Source organism: Gigantopelta aegis, chromosome 4 (genome assembly GCF_016097555.1).
Source record: "Gigantopelta aegis isolate Gae_Host chromosome 4, Gae_host_genome, whole genome shotgun sequence".
NCBI classification, from domain to species: Eukaryota; Metazoa; Mollusca; class Gastropoda; order Neomphalida; family Peltospiridae; genus Gigantopelta; species Gigantopelta aegis.
The window spans coordinates 36084246-36105752 of NC_054702.1; the positions used below are offsets into that span (position 1 = coordinate 36084246).

Consider the following 21507-nt stretch of genomic DNA (forward strand, 5'->3'; position numbering starts at 1 on the left):
CCGATTAGCAGCGAGGGATCTTTTATTTGCGCTTCCCACAGGCAGAATAGCACAACATTCCTTTCTTCTACTCTCTGCCTTCCTTTCTTTTATTGTGACACACATATCATCATACAACACAATTTTGACTGAGACTAACTTTTATACTATAAATCATTTACCTTTATCGAGGCTTGAACCCAAGCGTTCGATGAGATCCGGCTTGTGAGTCTATCGCTTAAACCACTGAGCTAACGAGGAAGTTGCTTCAAACGATCAATAATTTCAAGTCATTAGTGGAATAAATAAATGACGGAATTATACGAATGATTCCGGAATTATACGAAGTGTATCGAAAGGTGAAGAATATAATCTAAACACATATGAAGAATATAAAATCGGGACCTCGTGTGATGTACGTGCAGCATGATTTTCAAATGCATCACGCAACTATGTATTGTTGCATGGCACACCATCCCTATAAAAGCATTGATGTGTTTAAATATAATTGCATTCATATATCGAAAGGTCGGACCAGAGGAGGATAGTGACTGCAAGAGGTAAAAGAGAGGAAAAATTAAAAGTTTAAATCTCTGCCGACTGTTCCAGAAATTAGACACATTGGAGAATACCATAAAGTTTTGCCAAGATTATCATTTGCTGTCAAAAAGTGTAAAATGTCCAACCTGTCAAGACGACCTGACAAAGTTGTATGAGATTAAACGGAAGAGTACCAAAATCATTGATTTCCGCTACCAATGTAACAAGAAAAATTGTAAGAAAAGCGGCAAAAATCAAGTCCAACTACGAAGGGGAACCTGGTTTGCTGGGGCCAAAATATCTTATCGTAAGAGCATTTTTCTTATTTACTGTTTTGTTAAAAAACTGAACTGTCACCAAACAATAGAAGAGACATCACTATCCACTACAGATGACAGTGGTGACGAACAACGTGTGTTAGTAACCTCAAGAGAAACAGTCAACGACTATTATAACTATTGTCGAGAGGTGTGTTCCTTCATTGTATGGACTGAAGGCAGTAAACAGATCGGGGGGCCGGGAACAGTAGTTAAAATAGATGAGGCAAAATTTGGCAAGAGAAAATTTCAACGAGGGAGACTGGTGGAAGGCCAATGGGTATTGGGTGGGATCTGCCGAGAAACGAGACAAGTGTTTTTAGTGCCTGTGGATAAAAGAGACGGAGAAACTCTACTACCCATAATAGAAGAGTATGTGGCACCCCATACCCACATCATGACCGATTTGTGGAAGGGCTACAGCGGCATTAAAGACAGCGAAAAACAGTACACACATTCCACTGTAAATCATTCAGAGAATTTTGTAGGTAGGTACATAGAAAAGAAAGTTGAATGTAAGCACTAACCCTAACCCTAACCCTAAACCCTAACCCTAACCCTAACCCTAACCCTAACCCATACCCTAACCCCTAACCCCTAACCCCTAACCCTAACCTTTGGGCATATCGTTAAAATAATGGATAACGTACAATTGTGAATATATTGAATTTCCATATCCTGTGAGTGGTGCGTGTACGAACCTCATTGAGAACACATGGTGGTGCATTAAAAGGCAATTACCGGCTACACATACGAGAAAGACCTCGTTTGACCTGCATATGACCGAATAATATATGTACAGAACCCTGCGACCAAAACTCGACTTAGAAATGTTTTTACACGACGTCAGCCGGCTATATCCGTGTTAAGGTAAGTTAAATAGTGAATAGTATCATCAATCTATATGTATTTTACATTTTAACAAATTGTAGATAAAAATAATTTACTTCTGGTTGTGAAGATGCTAATGGATGTTATAAACAATCGATATTAGTGTATATAAGAGTCTGTACAAATTTAATGTTAAAATAGAGGGGGGGGGGGGGGGGATTCGGTACTTTTGCCGTGGCATGTATGTTTGTGTGGTTGGTGTTTTTGTTGAGTGTGTTTGTGTTTTTTAATATGTTTTTGCGAATGTGTGTTAGGGTTTATGATATTAGGATAAATGCGAGAGTGGTTCTGGTTGTGTACGTGTGTTTTTGTGTTTATTTATTATCTTTTTTATGTATATGCATTTATGTATACGTGCAATATTAAGTTTGAGAAATAAAAAGATTAAAAAAAAAGTGCTCACATGAGGTGCTTCCGTCGCAGGATCGAACCACCTCGGTGGATCCATTCAACAGATTTTTTTTCTCCTTTCATCCAGTGCACCACAACTGGTGATAGGCCGTGGTATGTGCTTTCCTGTCTGTGGGAAAGTGCATATATAAAATATCCCTTGCTACTAATGGAAAACATATTTGGGTTTCCTCTCTAAGACTCACTGTTGGAGTTACTAGATGTTTGACATCCAATAGCCGATGATTAATTAAACAATGTGCTCTAGTGGTGTCGTTAAACAAAAAGAAACTTTAACCTTAGCTTAAGGCAATAACGCAAATTTAATTATTTGACCAAAAAAAAAAATGTGGCCTGGGTCCTTTGATTCTGCATAGAATTAATCGCCCCAATAAACTGTATATAAAAAAACCCGGGTATGTACAAACTACCTTCATGCCAGTTCGTAGGATTAGCTTGTGCATAATGTTTCATTTCTTTGGTGAAACTCTTGCACAGTTATGATTTGTTCATGGTTTCAGTGACAGACTACAGCTGTGGTGGCAGTAACCATAACGGGTGCCACAGATGGGTCAGAGTATGCTCACCTTTCACGAACACCTGATATCACTGTTATTACAGTGATTCATGAGTTCATGTCATCAGAGTTGTACCTATTCTGATGAGCTCTGTCTGGTGCTAGTTTTGATTCAGTAAACTAGTCTGGCAGTGGCAGATCTTTTTCTCGAGGTGCAAGAGGGAAGAAATCTCCGATAAAGGATCTCCTCGTGAGTGGCTGTCCTCTTATAGATAGATTCATAGAACCTAACCACTATTTTGCCAAATGCCTATTGGACTCTATTGTGCAGATATACAACGCAGACCATGTAAATCTATAAAGCATGCTGTGAAAAGCTGCGGATCACCAGAACCGAATGTGAATATATCCGTCATTATAAACAACATACTCGGTCATTGTACTTGTGTGTCTGCAGTTGGTCCACAAGAGCTTGTGAAAGTAATGGCATGTGTTTGTACGGCTAAAAATGACTGCTTCAGAAATAACTGCTCATGGCAAACAGCAGGGTTAACTTGCAGCTGTGTCTGCAAATACATGGCATAGGACATTCGCAACAAGCCTCAAGCCATGCATGATGAAAATGACTGTGACGAAAGTAGTTTGTTTTATTTAACATTGATTTTTTATCTTATCATCGGCTATTGGACGTCAAACATATGGTCATTCTGACACTGGGTTTTTTAGTGGAAAATCGCTGTCGCCACATAGGCTACTCTTTTACGACAGGCAGCAAGGGATCTTTTATTTGCGCTTCCCAAAGGCAGGATAGCATAAACCATGGCCTTTGTTTACACCTACCCATTGAGCCTTGCGGAGCACTCACTCAGGGTTTGGAGTCGGTATGTGGATTAAAAATCCCATGCCTCGACTGGGATCCGAACCTAGTACCTACCAGCCGATGATCTAACCACGACGCCACCGAAGCCGGTGACTGTGATGAAAAAACTGTAATAAATGTAATAAATTCATATCACATTTCACTGTTGATTATGTCTCAAATTAGGTGGTTATTTTAAAGAGATTTCCCCCTTTATACGAAACTCTAGGCGTCGTTAAATAAAACAAACTTTACTTTTATACGAAACTCTTTTTCTAAGTAAACTGATTACCAGTAAGCCACAAAACCAGTATAAATATTGAGAGAGTGTATGTAACATTGTGATTACAAATCCGCCATTAGCATATAAAAGACGATAACTGTATTTCTGCACAAGTTGGATTCGAAAAGAGGTTACGAAAGTCATGAGGGTATACAGCCATACGCTAGAAACCTTTATACAGCTTCCTTGAACGAAAGGACCCCTGAATCATCTCAGGGATGTGCACAGAACGATATTTACATAAGTAATTACAAAACGTATTTCTCAGATTATTTAGTGGAAAACGTCCTATTTTTAACAACGTTATGTAATCTGTATTGTGTTTAAGATGAAAACATAACCAATGCAAATGTTAAATAGCTAATGAAATTCGACAGCTACCGGCATATTTTAATATGTCTGCATTGACATATGTAAATCATTTCACCTGATATATGGTACATATGATTTAGGTTATTTTACTGAAACAGTTACTTGTTAAATGTTTAAAATGTGTAATTTTACTGTTAAACGTACTCTATTTCCAAGTTGTTTTTGGCCACCTTGTGCTGGGGAAAATCCAAAATTCGGGCAAAAACAATAGAGCTAGCCTGAAATGTTTTCACCATGTATTTCCATCATTTTAACCACAATATTAGTTGTAATCTATTTGGCAGTTATGCTAATATAAATAAACGTTGGTAATCCAGATTCGTTAATTTGCCCCTCTACACAAAAATTTGAGTTGTATTGGCCTAATTATTCCATCAACAAAATAAACCCACATCCTGGGTTTTTTTTCAGGTCTTTAAAAACATTGTTTTACCTTAACATGTTTTACATATAAAGCAGTATACGAATAAATACATTTGGAATGACCTTTTGTCGATATTGAGATACAAAACATTACAATGTCCAGAAATACATGGGTTATAGAGATAATCATAGTCTAAAGCAAGCAATATAAATAAATTTTAATTTTAATGATGCATTAATAATTTATGTATTAAAAATGTTTTGAAATGGCTACAAACATAGGATACACCAATCTATTTAATATGGTATAGCATATTACAAATAAATGCATGGAAATACACTTAAAGTATATTATATACATTAGTTAAAATAAAATCAATATTTAATTTCAGAAATTATGCCAAAATATCATATTCCTTGCAAAGTGTAAACTAGATTAAATTGGGATTTTTATTTTATAATCTGTTATTCTTTTACTTTCTTCTGTGGAAGTCCCCCACCTAAAATGTTAACATTCTTATATTGACCAATACAGATTACAAATATTGTTGCTTATTAGTGAAAGCATGCCCACCTACCTGTATATAACTTTAAAAAATATATATATATATTTGCCTGGGTGCGGTACTATTGTAAAAATAAATGTGTAAATGGCGGCCATTTTCAAAACCAAGATGGCCATCAGCAAACTCCCCTGAAATGTTGCTATGTTTGGATTTTTTGGTATTGTTTAGTATTTGTAAAAGGTATTCACGTAGGTAGAGGTCTTTTAATAATCTTGTACAAACAAAACATAGCATAACGCAATGGGCCTAACTGAGAAAAAAAAACCAGTAATTGTTTTTAGCCTGGGTAGTGCTTTTAAAATGACCGAAATAAAATGCTCAATGATGACAAAGAGTCATCATGCAGATTCTGATTCAGGATACCCTAAATGACATAAAACCACCATAAAACATTGTATGTACCCTAGTTCAAAGTATAACCTTTATTCTGCCCGACTATATTACGGTTCTGTCATTCAGATTAATTGGAGTAGCGAGCTTCTCGTTTTGTAGATGAATGATTGGAATATTTGATACCTCAGTGCACTTATAAACTACGGATTTGGGTGTCTAACATATGGTTATTTCAACATTTGGTCATGCGAGACAGATAGTTGGAGAGGCCCTCTACCACCCTGAGGCTACTCCTGCCGCAAAGCAGCAAGTGATATTTTAAAGTACCATAGACATGATAGTACTTACGACGGCCATAGCTCTTAAATATAACAAGGGAAGAAAAACCTATGGCCGTCAAGTATGATCGATCCTGCACGCGTTGCACATCAGATGAATACTATATAACTTATGTGTGAAAAAAACAAATTAAGTAGGCCAAAAGAAAATTGAGGTAGCCTACTACAAACAAGAGGTTGCCCATTTTTCTTAATTTGGATATAAGCAACTTCATTAAATATTTGCACTTATATATATTTTAAAATATTTTATTGTCCAAAAATATATTGGTAATGTTAGGATTGGGGACTCCTAATTCACCACCTTACAAAATAAGTGATCAAGAGCTATATTTATACATTTAACTAATAAAGACGTTGAAAACAAAATATTCTGTACAACAATTTGAAAACAATATTTGTTGCTATAAACACACACTAATGATTACGTCATTAGATTAATGTTTGTAAACAAATTGTGAGATGTATATTGGGAGCAAGTAATACTGTAGCATTTATAATATATCACTGGAACAAAAAGAAGAGGAGAAAAGACAAAATTATTTTCAACAGAATATATTTAATGCGCTTTGTATTATTGCTGTTTAGACGAGAAAGACTGGAATATATTATTAACGTGTACATTGACGCTAATCTTACTGATATTTTAAAAGGTAAGGTGTTTTTTTTTGGGGGGGGGGGGTTTGTTTAAAAAAACGTTGTTTTAACATTTAGATATTTTCCCTGGCGATCAAGTGTCTATGGTGTTTGAGTTTGCTGATGGTGGTACATCTGTTCGTCCGTCTCGTATTAGTGTAAACAATTATATGGCTACTTAGCAGGCCATTGGATGTCTATGTGTTTATAGCAGGCAGCAGAGTGCCTTATTCAGTTTTAGAATAATTGATGCCACCAGAACTTCTGAGCACAGGTCAAGCATTTTTAAACATGATAAATGCCCTGAATTATGCAACACGTATTTAGGATTCGATTATGGCTAGGTAACTAATTCTGGCGGACAACATGTTGCCCACTTATAGGTAATAAATATTTTATACATTAAGCCGTAGTTCAGTCTAAAGGTTGCATGACTGTCAAGCTGTTCATAGTGGTGAAAAGCACGTCAAGGCTGGGTCACACTTTAATCTATCACCCTCTGTCATTCTCCACCCACCTACCCACCCAAAACCCCCCACAAAAAAATACCACCAACAACAAAGAAAAAAGAAGAAGAAGAAAACCACCGAATCTGGAACTTGATAGTGTGGCAAAAAACAACAACAATGTCTGGGTCTGTAACGGATACGTGTTACCAGTTAAACAGGAATCGATTATTTTAAGAATATATATTTTAAAATAACGTTTTCTACATTATTGTATAATCTGCAGAATTAGTTTATAAATGAAAATGCTGAATTATTTTACTATCGGGTTATTTGTTTAAGTAATGAGTGATTCTGAGTCACTTTATGCATAAGGCAGGCAACCATACTGAATCTGGAAAAGAGGTGCATAAATACGTATTTTGGAGTTTGCAACTACCTGTCCCATTATGTCTTTTTTTTTTTTTTTTTTGCTGTCTTTATCTTTTCGGGTATTTTTACCACAGGCCGAGCACCTTAGTTGCTATCTGTGTTCTATACTATGCTATTCTCTTCGCAGCCGAGCAGTTTAAATTGATACCTACATCTTTTTCTTCAAAACTGTTCACTTCCGAACGTTAATTGCTGCTTATCTCTTTCCTCTCTTGTATTTCTAATGTTTTAATTGTGAAATTGCGCCCTGTTTGTGATTTTATTGTGTAATAAAATAATTATTAAATATTCTTCCTTATCCTTTTTCTGTGATAGCCAGTAACTAGTGGTTAATCCAGTACCTAAATTATAAGAACCTGGGAAACGGGCGATATTGAAAATAAATACTGAAAATTGTTAACTTTGGTGAAATCGCCTGTTACACTAGTATATATTAACTGCGATCGTATCTTAAGATATGAGAATATTTGATATTATGAGAATTCCATAATCATTAATATATGCCCTTTCCGTTTATTGAAAAAAAAATTGTCAAAAGATCTAACATTGCACAGCTACCAGTCTGGCAGTGTAAAAATCCAACGCATGTTCTGTGTTATTAGTGGCCAGATATGTAGTTCGCGCCAGCACATAAATGGTATGTTTTGTCACATTTGATTCAATGTTGTTTTTTGTTGGGTTGTTGTCGGGTTTTCCGACTGGTAACATAAATTCGCCTGAGACGACACAGACACAGACCTATTTGTGGCGTGTTGTGGGCCTAAATTGTATTAAATGGGTAACATTCTGTCCACCACAATGAGTTACCTAGCCATAATCCAAAAACATACCAAAATGTCGATAACACTTGTGGATATGATGACCTTGTAATTGGATAAATTGAGTACTTTTCTTCTTTCTTTTTTTTGGTGGTGGTGGGGTGGGTGGGTGGGGGGGGGGGGGGGGTGTTGTCAAATTACATGTATGTATGTATGTATGTTCAGGTAATATTTTGTTGTAACAACCTTAATGGCTCAAATGTGTGTTCTGTCCCGGAGCAAGACACTGGCTATCCAGAGACAGGCCCCGGGACGGAAATGCTCGAAACTCTAGTGGTATATGAGCATGTTAAAATTATTCGCACTCGCACTCAAATGTGTGGTTTTTTTATAATGAAGAATAATCGAGGATAAGATATATTACTACTTTTATTATGGTCATAAAAAAAAGAAGATTAACAGTCGAGATTCTAAACACTGTGTTGCATAACTCAGGGCATTCGTCATGTTTACTAATACTTAACCTGTGCTCAAAAGGTCAGGTGGCAACAATTATTCTAAAATGAAGACGGTTATCTGTGGTCTGTTATAAAGACGCTTGTACTTTATTTTAGTTTGACAATCCGTTCCAGGCTAAGAGTGCCCTCGAGCAGGTGTGCATGTCGCTGGCCGTCGCTGACATTCGAACACCGAGACATTCACATCGGCAACGTCCTGGTTTATGAGCTTGGATCAACCCACAGTCACGGGCACGGTGGAAGTTTTAGAGATACCAAGTCAGGGGTCCACGTCAGTATAATCTATTTCACGCTGTGGCTGTGGTTGTTAGTCTTGTCTTTATTGTCATTCAGACTACACACTTGTTATTTGATGCATATTGCTTACTACTACTAAAACAAGTTCATAAACAAACCCTAAACACCTTTCAGGATTGTTATTCTCTTTCTCTGTCTATATAGGTAAGTGGGCACTTTCACGATAGATATATGATAGATATATGATAGATAGATAGATGATAGATAGATAGATGATATATATATATAGATAGATAGACCCACACTTTTGTATACTAAGCAGGTTTTAAAAAGATAATCTGGAGTGTCCCAGCAAGGGTGTATTTCCAATAAGAATAATCATAATGTTTATTATCAGTCTTTAAAACTACCTTTTTTGCCTTCTAGTTATAAATACAGACAATTATTGTTTCTAAAAATTTATTTCAATCTGTTATACAAATTCGGATATATTAATATCTAACAAAGTTAATTTGCCAATTACAATACCTTTTCACTTCTCCATTTAATAAATATCAATGTGTACCATTTGTTTTGGGTTCATTTTTCCTTTTGGTATGTTCAATAATGACCTCATAAAAATCACAAAATAGCAATAGATATTTATTGGTGACATGTCAACTTAAAGTTAGAGATGGTTTTGTTTAACCACACTACTAGAGCACATTGATTAGCTATTAGATGTCAAACAATTGGTAACTTTGATATAGTCTTATAGAGGAAATCCGTAACATTTTCCCCCATTAGCAGCAAGGGTGTCTTAGGTGCACTTTCCCTCAGACAAAACACATATAAAAGCCTTTGACCAGTTGTGGTGCACTGGTTGGGACAAAGGGACGAGACGTAGCGCAGTGGTAAAGCGCTCGCTTGATGCGCAGTCGATTTGGGATCGATCCCTGTCAGTGGGCCCATTTGGGCTATTTCTCGTTCCAGCTAGTGCACAACGACTGGTATATCAAAGGCCGCGGTATATGTATCCTGTCTGGGATGGTGCATATAAACGATCCCTTGCTGCTAATCAAAAATAGCCCATGAAGTGGCGACAGCGGGTTTCCTCCCTCAATATCTGTGTGGTCCGTAACCATATGTCCGACGCCATATAACCGTAAATAAAATGTGACGAGTTTGTCGTTAAATAAATGAATGGATGGATGTTTAACGACACCCCAGGACAAAAAAAACAATACATCGGCTATTGGGGTATATATATATATTGCAGTCTGTATTTATTCCCAGTTGATATATCGCTACAGCTTCAATAACCAAACTACTCATTTCTTGTAGATTTTACTCTGGTTATACAAACAAAACAATTCTGCTGTATTCTTAAGTTGAGATAATAAAACTCTGCTTCATATCTGTTTTAATAACATTATTTCACGGTTTACTAAACAAACACCTTTCAGTGGACTAATTGTCAGTCATTGAACGAATGTAACAGCAATTATTGTACAGTTTCCCAGATACAGTCTGTGTTGTTGTATGATGTTCCGTTGTATCTCACAAACTTCAACTTTCTGGCACACGGACTCCTCTTACTTTTTATTTGACCAAACACAGAATGGTCCATGACTTCAGACATCAAGGTAGTGTTTATGTACCTGAAATGCAAAATTAAACTGTAAAGTAGTTTAATATATTCTGCACTGATTTAAACAAAACAAACGTTATTTTTAAATCAACAAATAGGAAAGACCGATTGAATGAATGAATGAATGATGGCCCCATGTCTTTGTTCACCTCCATCTTGAAGGATGTTGTTGAGGAAACTATGCCTAAGACTTGGCAGTACCGACGCGTTTCAATAAACCATGGTTCAGTGAAACCTGAACAGATGCAATGAAAAAGCGAAACAACACACACACACACACACACACACACACACACACACACACACACACACACACACACACACGAGTTCAGAGAGAGATAGTATGAAATCATCTTGGAGAAATTATGTTTCCAAGTTGAGTTCTCAAACATCGGCATTTGTGCACTGGCAGGCAATATCTAGCATAACTCCTCTTCTTTCAGTACAGGGTCGGGATTATGTTTCCAAGTTGAGTTCTCATTTGTGCACTGGCAGGCAATATCTAGCATAACTCCTCTTCTTTCAGTACAGGGTCGGGATTTAGCTCAGTCAGTTGAGTGCTCGCTTCAGCTGCTTGCGTCGCAGGATCGAACCACCTCGGTGGATCCATTCAGCTGATTGGTGGGGTTTTTCTCGTTTCAGTCAGTGTTCCACAACTGGACAAAGGCCGTGGTATGTGTTTTCCTGTCTGTGGGGAAAGTGCATATAAAAGATCCCTTGGTGTATTAGAAAACATATAGCGGGCTTACTTTGATGACTACCCTGTCTCATTAACCCGTTTGTGCACAACATAGGGACCGAAATACCTGTTCTGCAATGAACCCCGTTTAATGGGAAGGTACAGCAGCACCTTATCCCCTGGTTTAAATTCCCGATTCCTAGCCTTCCTATCAAACACTGATTTTATTTTGCTCTGAGCATAGCTCAGGTGCTTCCTAGCTAGTTCGGTCGCCGGCCACCTCCTATCTCTAACTCTCTTATTCATTAATACTCCCTTGTCCATATAATAACCTGACATCTGATCCTCCATCTCACTCTCAGTTAACAATGTAGTGCGAGCTGCCAACAAATTTGGATCAGCCCCCTGCTCTAGGATTAACTCTTGTCTATTACAAGGTAAGTCCCCTCTATCAAACACAACTGGTTCATTTGCCCTCTGCGGGAGGTCAACAGGTTCCACCACATTTAGTTCCTCAGTTGACTTATCTACCATTTTACTGATAACCTCATCCACTCCAATTTCATGGCTCACACACGTATCAGACAAATCACAATTTTCCTCTGGGTCTCGTGCTACCCTTCCGGCCATAGCCCTAGTCATTACACACGCAGGATAACTAATCTCATCAACCTCACACTCTTCTATTGGTAAAGGGCCGTCTTCAATTAACAATTTGTCACCTTGCGGCTGGCAACACTGACTAGTCAAATCGCGTTACCCAACAAAACTCCTATGTTTTCAACAGGCAAGTCCTTCACAACACCCATAACGACTGGTCCCATCACAAACTTCGAACACAAGAAAACGTTATGTAACCGGACAACCATATTTTCTCCAGTAACCGAGGTTAAGGCCAAACTACGTCCTGTATCTGAATTCTTAATACCAGCTAAACACTCTGACGTCATAAGCGACTGGCTACACCCTGTATCTCGATAGATTGATATTGCCTTAGGACTCAACTCTTGTTTTACACCACAAACCATACCAGTGGACACATACGGGTTTACTTTCTCTGCCATAGGACTAACCATTAACTCTCTCGCTAACGGAGCTGACCTCACTAAATCGACCACTTGCGCATTATCGCGTTTCCTTTTAAAACAGTCCCCGACAAGATGGTTATCCTTTTTACAGTAACTGCAATGTGGACGAAAAGTTCGTGCATTGGCGGATACTGCAAGTTTATCCTTACTTTGCCCACCAGGTGCATTCCTTGCCTGACTAGCTGACCAACTAGATGACTCTCCCCGATAGTTATTTTCCCGGTAAAAACCTGGCTGAAATTTCTTCTTATCACCCTGTTGTATAGAGCTACCCTGTACTGCCTGAGCCTTGTGTATTAACACGTAATCATCTGCCGCTATTCCTGCATCCTCTATCTTTTTGATATCACGATCCTCTAAATGAATACGTAAACTAACTGGTAATCCATTTCTAACGTCCTGTAAGATCAACAATTCCCGTAACTCGGTATATGACCCTACATGATGAGAAACCACCCATTTATTAAATATCCCTGCCTTCTTAGCCACAAACTCACTATAAGACTGACCCTGCGTTTTTTTCAACTCGCTATACCGTAAACGATAATCCTCAGGTCGTAACTCATAAGCCCTCAACACTGTAGACTTAACTAGGTCGTACTGACTTGCTCGCTCATCACTCATTGAATTATAAGCTACGCTAGCCTTCTCCTTAAACTTAGACACGGCTGCAATTTAGCTGCTTGGCGGCCCGTTCAAAAAGTTGGAAGAACATATCTACCTCCTGGTCGTCAAATACAGGCACTGATCTATAAGCCTCCGACATGTTAAACCCATTTCCTGCTTCTCGTCTAACTTCTTCAGTATTCAACTTTAACTCATGTTCCACTTTTAATTTTTTTAACTGGAATTCTCTATCCCTCTCTTCTCTTTCTCTCTCTCCCTCTCTTCTCTTTCTCTCTCTCTCTCTCTCTCTCTCTCTCTCTCTCTCTCTCTCTCTCTCTCTCTCTCTCTCTCTCTCTCTCTCTCTCTCTCTCTCTCTCTCTCTCTCTAATGCACGTTCTTCTCTTTCGTACTCAAGCTTTTTAAAAGCTAACTGTTGTTCCATACTCAAGTCATTTATCTCTATCTCTGGAACAATCTCACTTTCTTCCATAACAGGACTATCACCAAAAACTTCCTGGATAATAATTGTCCTTATATCTCCTAATGATTTAGCTGATGTTAAATCAATTTCCCGCTCACTCGCGATTTCAACTAACTCGGCCTTACGCGCTCGCTTTATCTCCACTACACTGAGCGTATCCAACAAATTCTTATCCATGTTTAGATATGACGCACTTATTATTAAAACATTTTCTAGTGAACAACGTTGCTACTTCTAGTTAATTTGTAAAAATAATTTATAAAGCCCCCATTTACAAACAATACTTTTTAAATATGCATGTCCCGTTTTAGATCCCGGACGAGCACCTCCAATTTTCACTCCTGTCACGGGGATCCTATAATACCCGTAACTGAATAAAACACGATTATCCAAATAGCTCTCCTAACTGTATATCTATTTGATCTCTTTATCGGGCAGTCTAATAACCGAGTGGCTCGGTATAATCAGAGATAAGATCTTATATAAATATATATATGTAGCACGTTTAGTTCACTAGAAAACACAACAAAACACAATACATTTTGGAATCTGTATTAACACTACGCTGACAAATGTACTTGCCGCAGTAGTTAATTAACAACAACAATATAATAACAACCCAGAACTAATCACTTAATTAGTTAATCACTAGGTGTCTAGTTTACACAATATTCTAATCACTTCACCGTGATACAACACTCACACGTGTGATAATTGAGAAACGCTGCCAGGGGAACTTAATTAATAAAGGAATTACAACTCTATTCCTAACTGGTTAATTTTTAATTAACCCTTAACTACTCATTCAGTAACCTTGTAATACAGAATTAATACTGGTACATATCACAATAAAGACAATAACCTACAGTTTACCTAGGTCCTCTAGGATGACTGGCTAAGCTTTAATATGTTAGAACAGTGAAGCCTACAATTTACTTCGTCAGACACTGCCTAAATAATATTGGTATAATACAGTATTAAAATATTTAAAGTCACATCAATCACATCACGGTTATACAACAGAGCAGAAAAATATATTTACCAGTCCGGTCGGACACGTTCCCCTGGAGCCTTCCAAATGTTTCTCCCCGATATATCTAAAATCCTATCTATTTATTCAAAAATCTCAGAGACAGCGAATATCGCCTGGGGGCACAACGCGGTACCTCACCTATCATGTGATATTTCCACAACTCCCAGAGACGGTATATTTTCTTAGATGGCCAGACTTACTGTCGCCTAGTTCGCCAGAAATACCCCGGTCGTAAACCGCACTACCTGAGTTATTACGTAACTGCTGGCCACATGGCCTCCACACCTGGTCTAAGTGTGTATTAGGGGGTACGGTCGCGCGGAGGTATTACGTAACCAAGTGCACACGGCCCTCTAAAACAATTAACATCGCCACAGGCGAAAAGATAAGAGCATGTTCCGTCACAGTCGTTAAACAAAACAAACTTCTTCTTTCAGTATAGTTGCGTTTACACATATTAAAAATAAAGGTGAAAAACAACCTATTAACTTTTCACCTGAAAATGCTTAAGTATACAACAGGCACTTCTCTTTAGGAGTTGCAGGGTGCTCTTCGTAAAGCCCATGGTACTTCAGAAGGACTAGATGAAATAACTATCAACTATTAAAACACTTATCTGAATCATCATTGATGGTTCTATTAAATATCGTTAACACAGTATGGATTTCTGGTGACTTTCCTTCTGATTTGAAAAAAACCCAAACAATTATCAGTCCTATTCCTAAGTCTGGTAAGGATCCAACAAATCCTACCAGTTTACGCACTATCGCTTTCAAAAGTTGCATTTGTAAAACCATCGAAAGAATTATCAACTGTTGACTTGTCTGGTATCTTGAGTCCCACAAATTGCTTATTAACGCGCAATGTGGGTTCAGGTCTTGTTAGATTTAAAACATTTTATAGGGATGCTTTCATCAGCATTTGGTATCGGTCTTTTTCGACCTGGATATATATTAAGATACCACATGGAAGTATGGGATTATAGTGGGGTCATATCTGGCTGCCCCGCGACCATTTTTCGGGAACCAAAGTTTGAGGGTGGATTTCAACTCTTTGGGACCTTTAGAAAAAAATTAGCTCCCATGTACCTTGCGAAAGTTCTGTTTAATTCCACAAGAGGTCCAAATCCATGATGGCCGCCGGCGGCTATATTGGAAATAAAAAATCGCCATATCTCACTTAATATGGGAGTTAGAATCACTAAAAAGGTGTCTATTTCTATTATACTTAGGGTGCCTAATCTTCTGGCGGGGTGATTTGAGGTCATCTTTATATTCAAATCGAGGATGGCCGTTGTCCACCATAGTGATAATTTAATAACAGCTGTACTCTAGAAATATTTGGACTAAATCATAAATGAAGGGTCTATTTGCACAAAATTAGACTGTATAATATTTAGGTGAGTTTATTGTTGCAATATCCTCTTGATCTTCAAATCCAAGATGGCCGTTGTTCTTCGTATTTACAATGGCATGTTGGAGTCCTTGAACAAACTGGGTTAGAATAATAAATGAAAGTATCAAACAGGGGATTCATAATAATTTTTGCGTGGTAATTTTTTTCAATTTTAGGTCGTTTTGACCTTGGGATATAATATAAAGGGCGTGGCAACTGTACTGAAACATTAAATAGCACAATATATTTCAGAATAATTTTATGTACGCTGGAACTGCAAATTAAATGAACAAAGGTTCCTAATGTACGATTGATCATAATTGAGACCTACTCTGGTTCACAAAATTGAACTTCATTTGTCATAACTATAACCAGACTCGGACTAATCAAATTGTGATGTTGTGATGTCATCATCTGTGTTACCATCTGTGTGATAGGTGATTGACAGTTAGGGTTCAATGGAGTACTGGGCAAATGTTGCAGACGGCATAGCATTTTTAACTGACCAAGTTCCAGTCATGATCAACAAAAAGGGTTGTGTGACAAAGGAATGGCAGAGCTGGTGATGCAACTGGCAGTGTTATACGAGAGGGTCGCTGTCTGATGGGATATATGTAAAATGTGTTTCTTTGCTATGCTGTTGATACCACATTTTAGCCTGGGCTTGGCAAGATTTGAGCTCTTCATTTCACCATGCACAAATGTTTTAAGGGTATTCTTTTATATAGTGGAGATAAGAAGTGATGAAACAAAGTGGCAAAGGGGAGTTAGACCTTCCATACCCATACTGCACTTCTCAAATGTATTCCATTTGCCATCAACCTGAAAGATCAGAGTTACTATCGCATTAAGTCATATTATATTTTAATCAATAGGATGGTCGCCTTTCTCTCTGCCAAATAGTTTGAAACTGTTGAATGCTAGTTTAATAACAAACTGAAAAGTCAGCAGCTTTTGAAGGCATCACTCATCAAACTTGCCCTGGACAATGGACTACTTATTTTGTTCTCGATCGGTCAGGCGGACGTAGATACATCCTTATCACTATATACTTACAACTCCGCACCAGTAGTCATCGACACTAGAGTCCTGAAATGTTAATGTATGCATCATGCCATACCTTTATGTACAATATCTGGATGTTTTTCTCTTCTTGTTTGGGGGGTCTTTATTTGTTTGTACACATCGTGACTTGATCTGATACTATATCTGCAGGAAAGGTCCTAATATATACAGATCACTTTATAATGTAATAATGACCTCAGATATCACCATCGCACTATAGCATACATGTTGACTGCATGTTAACTGTCATATCTCTGGTCATGGCAAAGGGGCTATTTACGAGAAATGTACTATGGGGGGGGGGGGGGGGGGGGGGGGAGAGGGGGCAAGAAACTCGAGCTCTCCTAGATCATCACTTCCAAAGTCCAAGGGAGCTATGAAAGTCCTGAACACCTTTGTCGTGAACTTTGTGTATGATGACATGACTAGCTCAAACCTTGCAGACAAGTGACATTAACAGAATAAAAAAGAAACAATGAAGGTCCCACCACACAGCGATTCTTTCGAACTGCGTAAGCACAAGTTACCCCACCTTCATCTAGCTCTGCCATTCCATTCTTACGTCTGCTGTTGTTCCTGGCTGAACCTTGGCTAGTGAAAAATCTTTAAATGTCGCGCAGTCCAATATACAGGTGGTAACAGATGTTGGCAGTTCAGCATCAGTATCTGGTGTTTTCAGTTTTGTGAGACAGACTAGATTTCAGTTGCAACCTATCGTACCTTACATTTATTCACTGAATTATTTTGAAATATATTGCGTTTTCCATTGTTTCAATATAGCTGTACGCCCTCCATATTATATTTAAAAGTGAAAATGTCATCAAGTTGTAAAAATGACCCATAAACGGATTGTGAATGCACTGTTTAGTGTAAATAGAAAACTAATTTATTATTCATGATTATGAACAATGGCCATCTTGGATTCTAACATCAAGATAACCTCATATGGCAAACACAATGTGAGCATTAGATTGTGCATCCTCTTTTCAGTATAAAAACAATTCATGTATGATTTAATACCAACATTTCAAGAGCTCTGGCGTTTTCTAATTATTAACGTGGTGGACATTGGTCATCTTGGATTTGAATGTAGCAATTACCTTAAATTGCATAAATAACCCACCAGAAGATTAGGCACCCTCAGTATAATGGAAATAGACTCTATTTTCGTGATTCTAACTAACAAATTAAGTGAGAGATGGAGATTTTTTATTTCCAGTATCGCCACCGGCGGCCATTATGGATTTGGCCCTTTGGTGGGATTTGGCCCTTTGGTGGGATTTGGCCCTTTGGTGGAATTAACCGTAACTTTCGCGGGGTACATGGGGGCTAATATTTTCTAAAGGTCCCAAAGACTTGAAATCTACCCCCAAACTTTGGTCACCCCCAAAATGGTCACGGGGCTGCCAAATATGACCTCACTATTATGAAAGACCTCCGTGGCATGAAGGTCTTTCCCCGAAAGACCTCCGTGGCGTGGTCTTTCCTTGTAGGGAGTTGATGAATAAAAGCTTGAAAGTCCCATAGGTTAACTAACGAGCTACTCTCGATTCACTAATATCAAAACCTATATTAGCTCGGCCATTTACCTTTCGACCGACCGTTCAAAATTGCGCCAAAATTTCCTCAACAAAATTGCGCACAACTTTCTCTTTGGCATTAACGGCTCCATTCAAATTCCATAGCACCACCACCACCCCCACCCGCCTGCTACCGATTCAATCGGGCTGCTGGTGCTCCCTTGCACCTGCCAGTGCAAGCGGTCCCTCCTTCCCCTCCCCCCACCTTTCCTGTCATGGACGGAAGAGCTGACCAAGGCCGGCTCTTGCGCCCACGGCAGGCGTGCGCTACAACAGCTTGCTCTGAATGTGCACGTAAAACCCTATGACATGACATGACATGGGTTAACTGTTGCGTGGGGATAAATAATTAGAGTAATAGTTTTATGAGCCGTGACCTTTACAGCCACAGCTTGTATATTTGTGTTCAATGTAACTTTACTCTGGAGAATGTTTTCATTTACAATAATGGAAACGCCCCCCGACGCTCTATTTTCAGTTTATGACATTGATGGTGGAGATTAAAGAGACACTGCAATTGGATTGTATTTGTAAATTACAAAACTTGATTCATCAAAAGTGGGCATAACCCTACGGCAGTGTCACTGGATGACTATTTATCGTCGGGAGGATTTATGGGTGTTACTTTGGCTTTGCTGGTGGTCTATCTTTGTGATCGACAATACTGGTGATGAAATCTCTATATCATCATCACCGATATCGGTCAAAGTTTCATAAATATTGCTGATCGGGACGGACTGTTGTTGGATCTTTTTCAGCCGACCTGAAAGTACTTCTGTAGATTTCTAAAACACCGTGTTTACGTGTCTTGCTGTCATGATATAAAGGATCACAACCATCAGATAACGAGTATGTTTTCCACGACATGTGTTCTGACCATGACCAAACCTCAAGATTTTGAAGCAACGCAATGAGTTTTGAATAAAGGGTTCAAAATGAGTGTTATGGGAAGGGTAGGAACGTGAAAAATGAGAATACAAGTATTCGTCGGTAACAAGTCATTGTTTCGACGAACCTTTATCCTGCTCACCGCAGTAACTCCCTGTGAAGACAAATTTGGGTATAGTTTCCTCCCTTACTCCTTCAAGATATACCGCCTTCGGTGGCGTCGTCGTTAGGCCATCGGTCTACAGGCTGGGGGGATTACTGGGTTCGGATCCCAGTCGAGACATGAGACTTTTAAAAAACAAAAATTGTATGGGTGTTACTACGACGTAGATATATTTCTTGAAACAGGTGTATATCTATTAAGCCTTCTATATGTGGACGATATTGCCTTACTAGCGTCCTCAGCATCTGACCTACAGCATACATTAAATGCTTTTTGTCGAATAGACCGGCGTCGTGGTAGGCCACCGGTCTACAGGCTGGTAGGTACTGGGTTCGGTTCCCAGTCAAGGCATGGGGTTTTTAATCCAGATACCGACTCCAAACCCCGAGTGAGTGCTCTGCAAAGCTCAATGGGTAGGTGTAAACCACTTGCACCGACCAGTCATCCATAACTGGTTCAACAAAGGCCATGGTTTGCGCTATCCTGCCTGTGGGAAGCGCAAATAAAAGATCCCTTGCTGCCTGTCGTAAAAGAGTAGCCTATGTGGCGACAGCGGGTTTCCTCTAAAATAACAATGTCAGAATGACCATATGTTTGACGTCCAATAGCCTGTGATAAGATAAAAAAATCAATGTGCTCTAGTGGCGTCGTTAAATGAAAGAAACTTCTTCTTCCTTCAAGGAAGAAATAGAAGAATACATTCGTGTCCGTTAGATAGCATTTATCTCACAACTCGTTGTTTAAAAACGTACGAAACTCGCTTTCGCTCGTTAGATACATTTCAAAACAACTCGTCGTGAGATAAATGGTATCTAACGGACACGAATGTATTATTATCTATGTAACACCCGACTATTTTTGCATAAAAAAGGAAATGTGTGATTACAGAAACATATTAATTTTTAAAATATTTTGATTTCTATACACAATTTTAAAATGTACTCACCTTCATATTTTTTTTATATTGTATTTTACCAATAACGTTTTGTATATTTTGTATTTTTAATGCAAATAATCATGGGTATACTTACCTTGGTGTGACATCCATTAGCCGATCTGTATTTTGTGCTGGGGTGTCATTAAACATCTATTCATTCATATTCGTTAAATGGTTCTCTTTGTTTCTAATTCTGCACAGTTTCCTATTCAATAGTTGACAATTAACAAGGAATGTTTTGTTTAAATTGACGTACACGGAAGAAACCCGCTACCGCCATGTAATGGGGTAGTCTTTCCGATTAGCAGCAAGCGATCTTTTATATGCAGAATCCCACAAACAGGATAGTGCATACCACGGCATTTGTTGCACCAGTTGTGAAGCACTAGCAAGAACGAGGATAAGCCCAATTAGCCTACCGACGGGAATCAAGCATTTCTTAGGGATAGTGTATAACAAAGAGCCCTTGCTACTAGTGGGAAAATGTAGCGGGGTTACTCTCAAGAACTATGTCAAAATTACCAAATGTTTGACATCTAATAACCGATGATTAATAAATCAATGTGCTCTAGTGTAGTCGTAAGACCAATCAAACTTTAACTTCAAATTTGATACTGCTGTCGATGTTGTGTGCATTCATTTTAGCATGGTCAAAGGTATAAAAATTACATATAACTGTTAACCATATTGAGTAGAATGCTGTTATTGTTAACATACAGTGTTGTTGCCAAAGTAACACTGCGAGGAACATGGACAAACCAGTTGGGAGAGGAAACAAATTATCGCGACCTGTGACCACGAACCGTTATGAAAGTCGTTAGACACCCATGATAAAATGTATATAGCTTGTGGTTATTCCGAAAGCGATTTACGCGAGTTAAAGACGATAATGAAGGTTACCATATCAGCTTTTGGAAGATTTTGCCCTTGGCAAATTCGTTTGAATTATCTCAATGACATTAGCTGTAAAACTTTGTCAGTTGAGTTGAAGAGCCATACCGAACAGGACAGTATGTAAGTAAATACCGCTTATATCGTTAAAGGGACAGACCCTAGTTTTTAACCACTAAGGCATATTTTTCACTATTAGAGTCGTTTTTGATCACTAAAACATTACTTATATTTTATTGTTTAGATTAATCACTTCCGTACAAACGAAGTGTTTCTGGGCATCCTTGTGTTTCTAA

The 21507-nt window shown here is 38.4% G+C and overlaps 1 protein-coding gene across 1 annotated transcript in view; it reads left to right on the forward strand.

Moving 5' to 3' along the window:
- The first annotated feature begins 6720 nt into the window (after positions 1-6720).
- The window catches only part of LOC121369817 (alcohol dehydrogenase [acceptor]-like), a 67217-nt gene continuing 52430 nt past the window's right edge, over positions 6721-21507 (forward strand). The window contains exons 1-2 of the mRNA XM_041494890.1: positions 6721-6728; positions 8653-8844. Of these exons, the coding sequence (XP_041350824.1) occupies positions 6721-6728; positions 8653-8844 (200 nt within the window). The remainder of the gene's footprint in view (positions 6729-8652; positions 8845-21507) is intronic.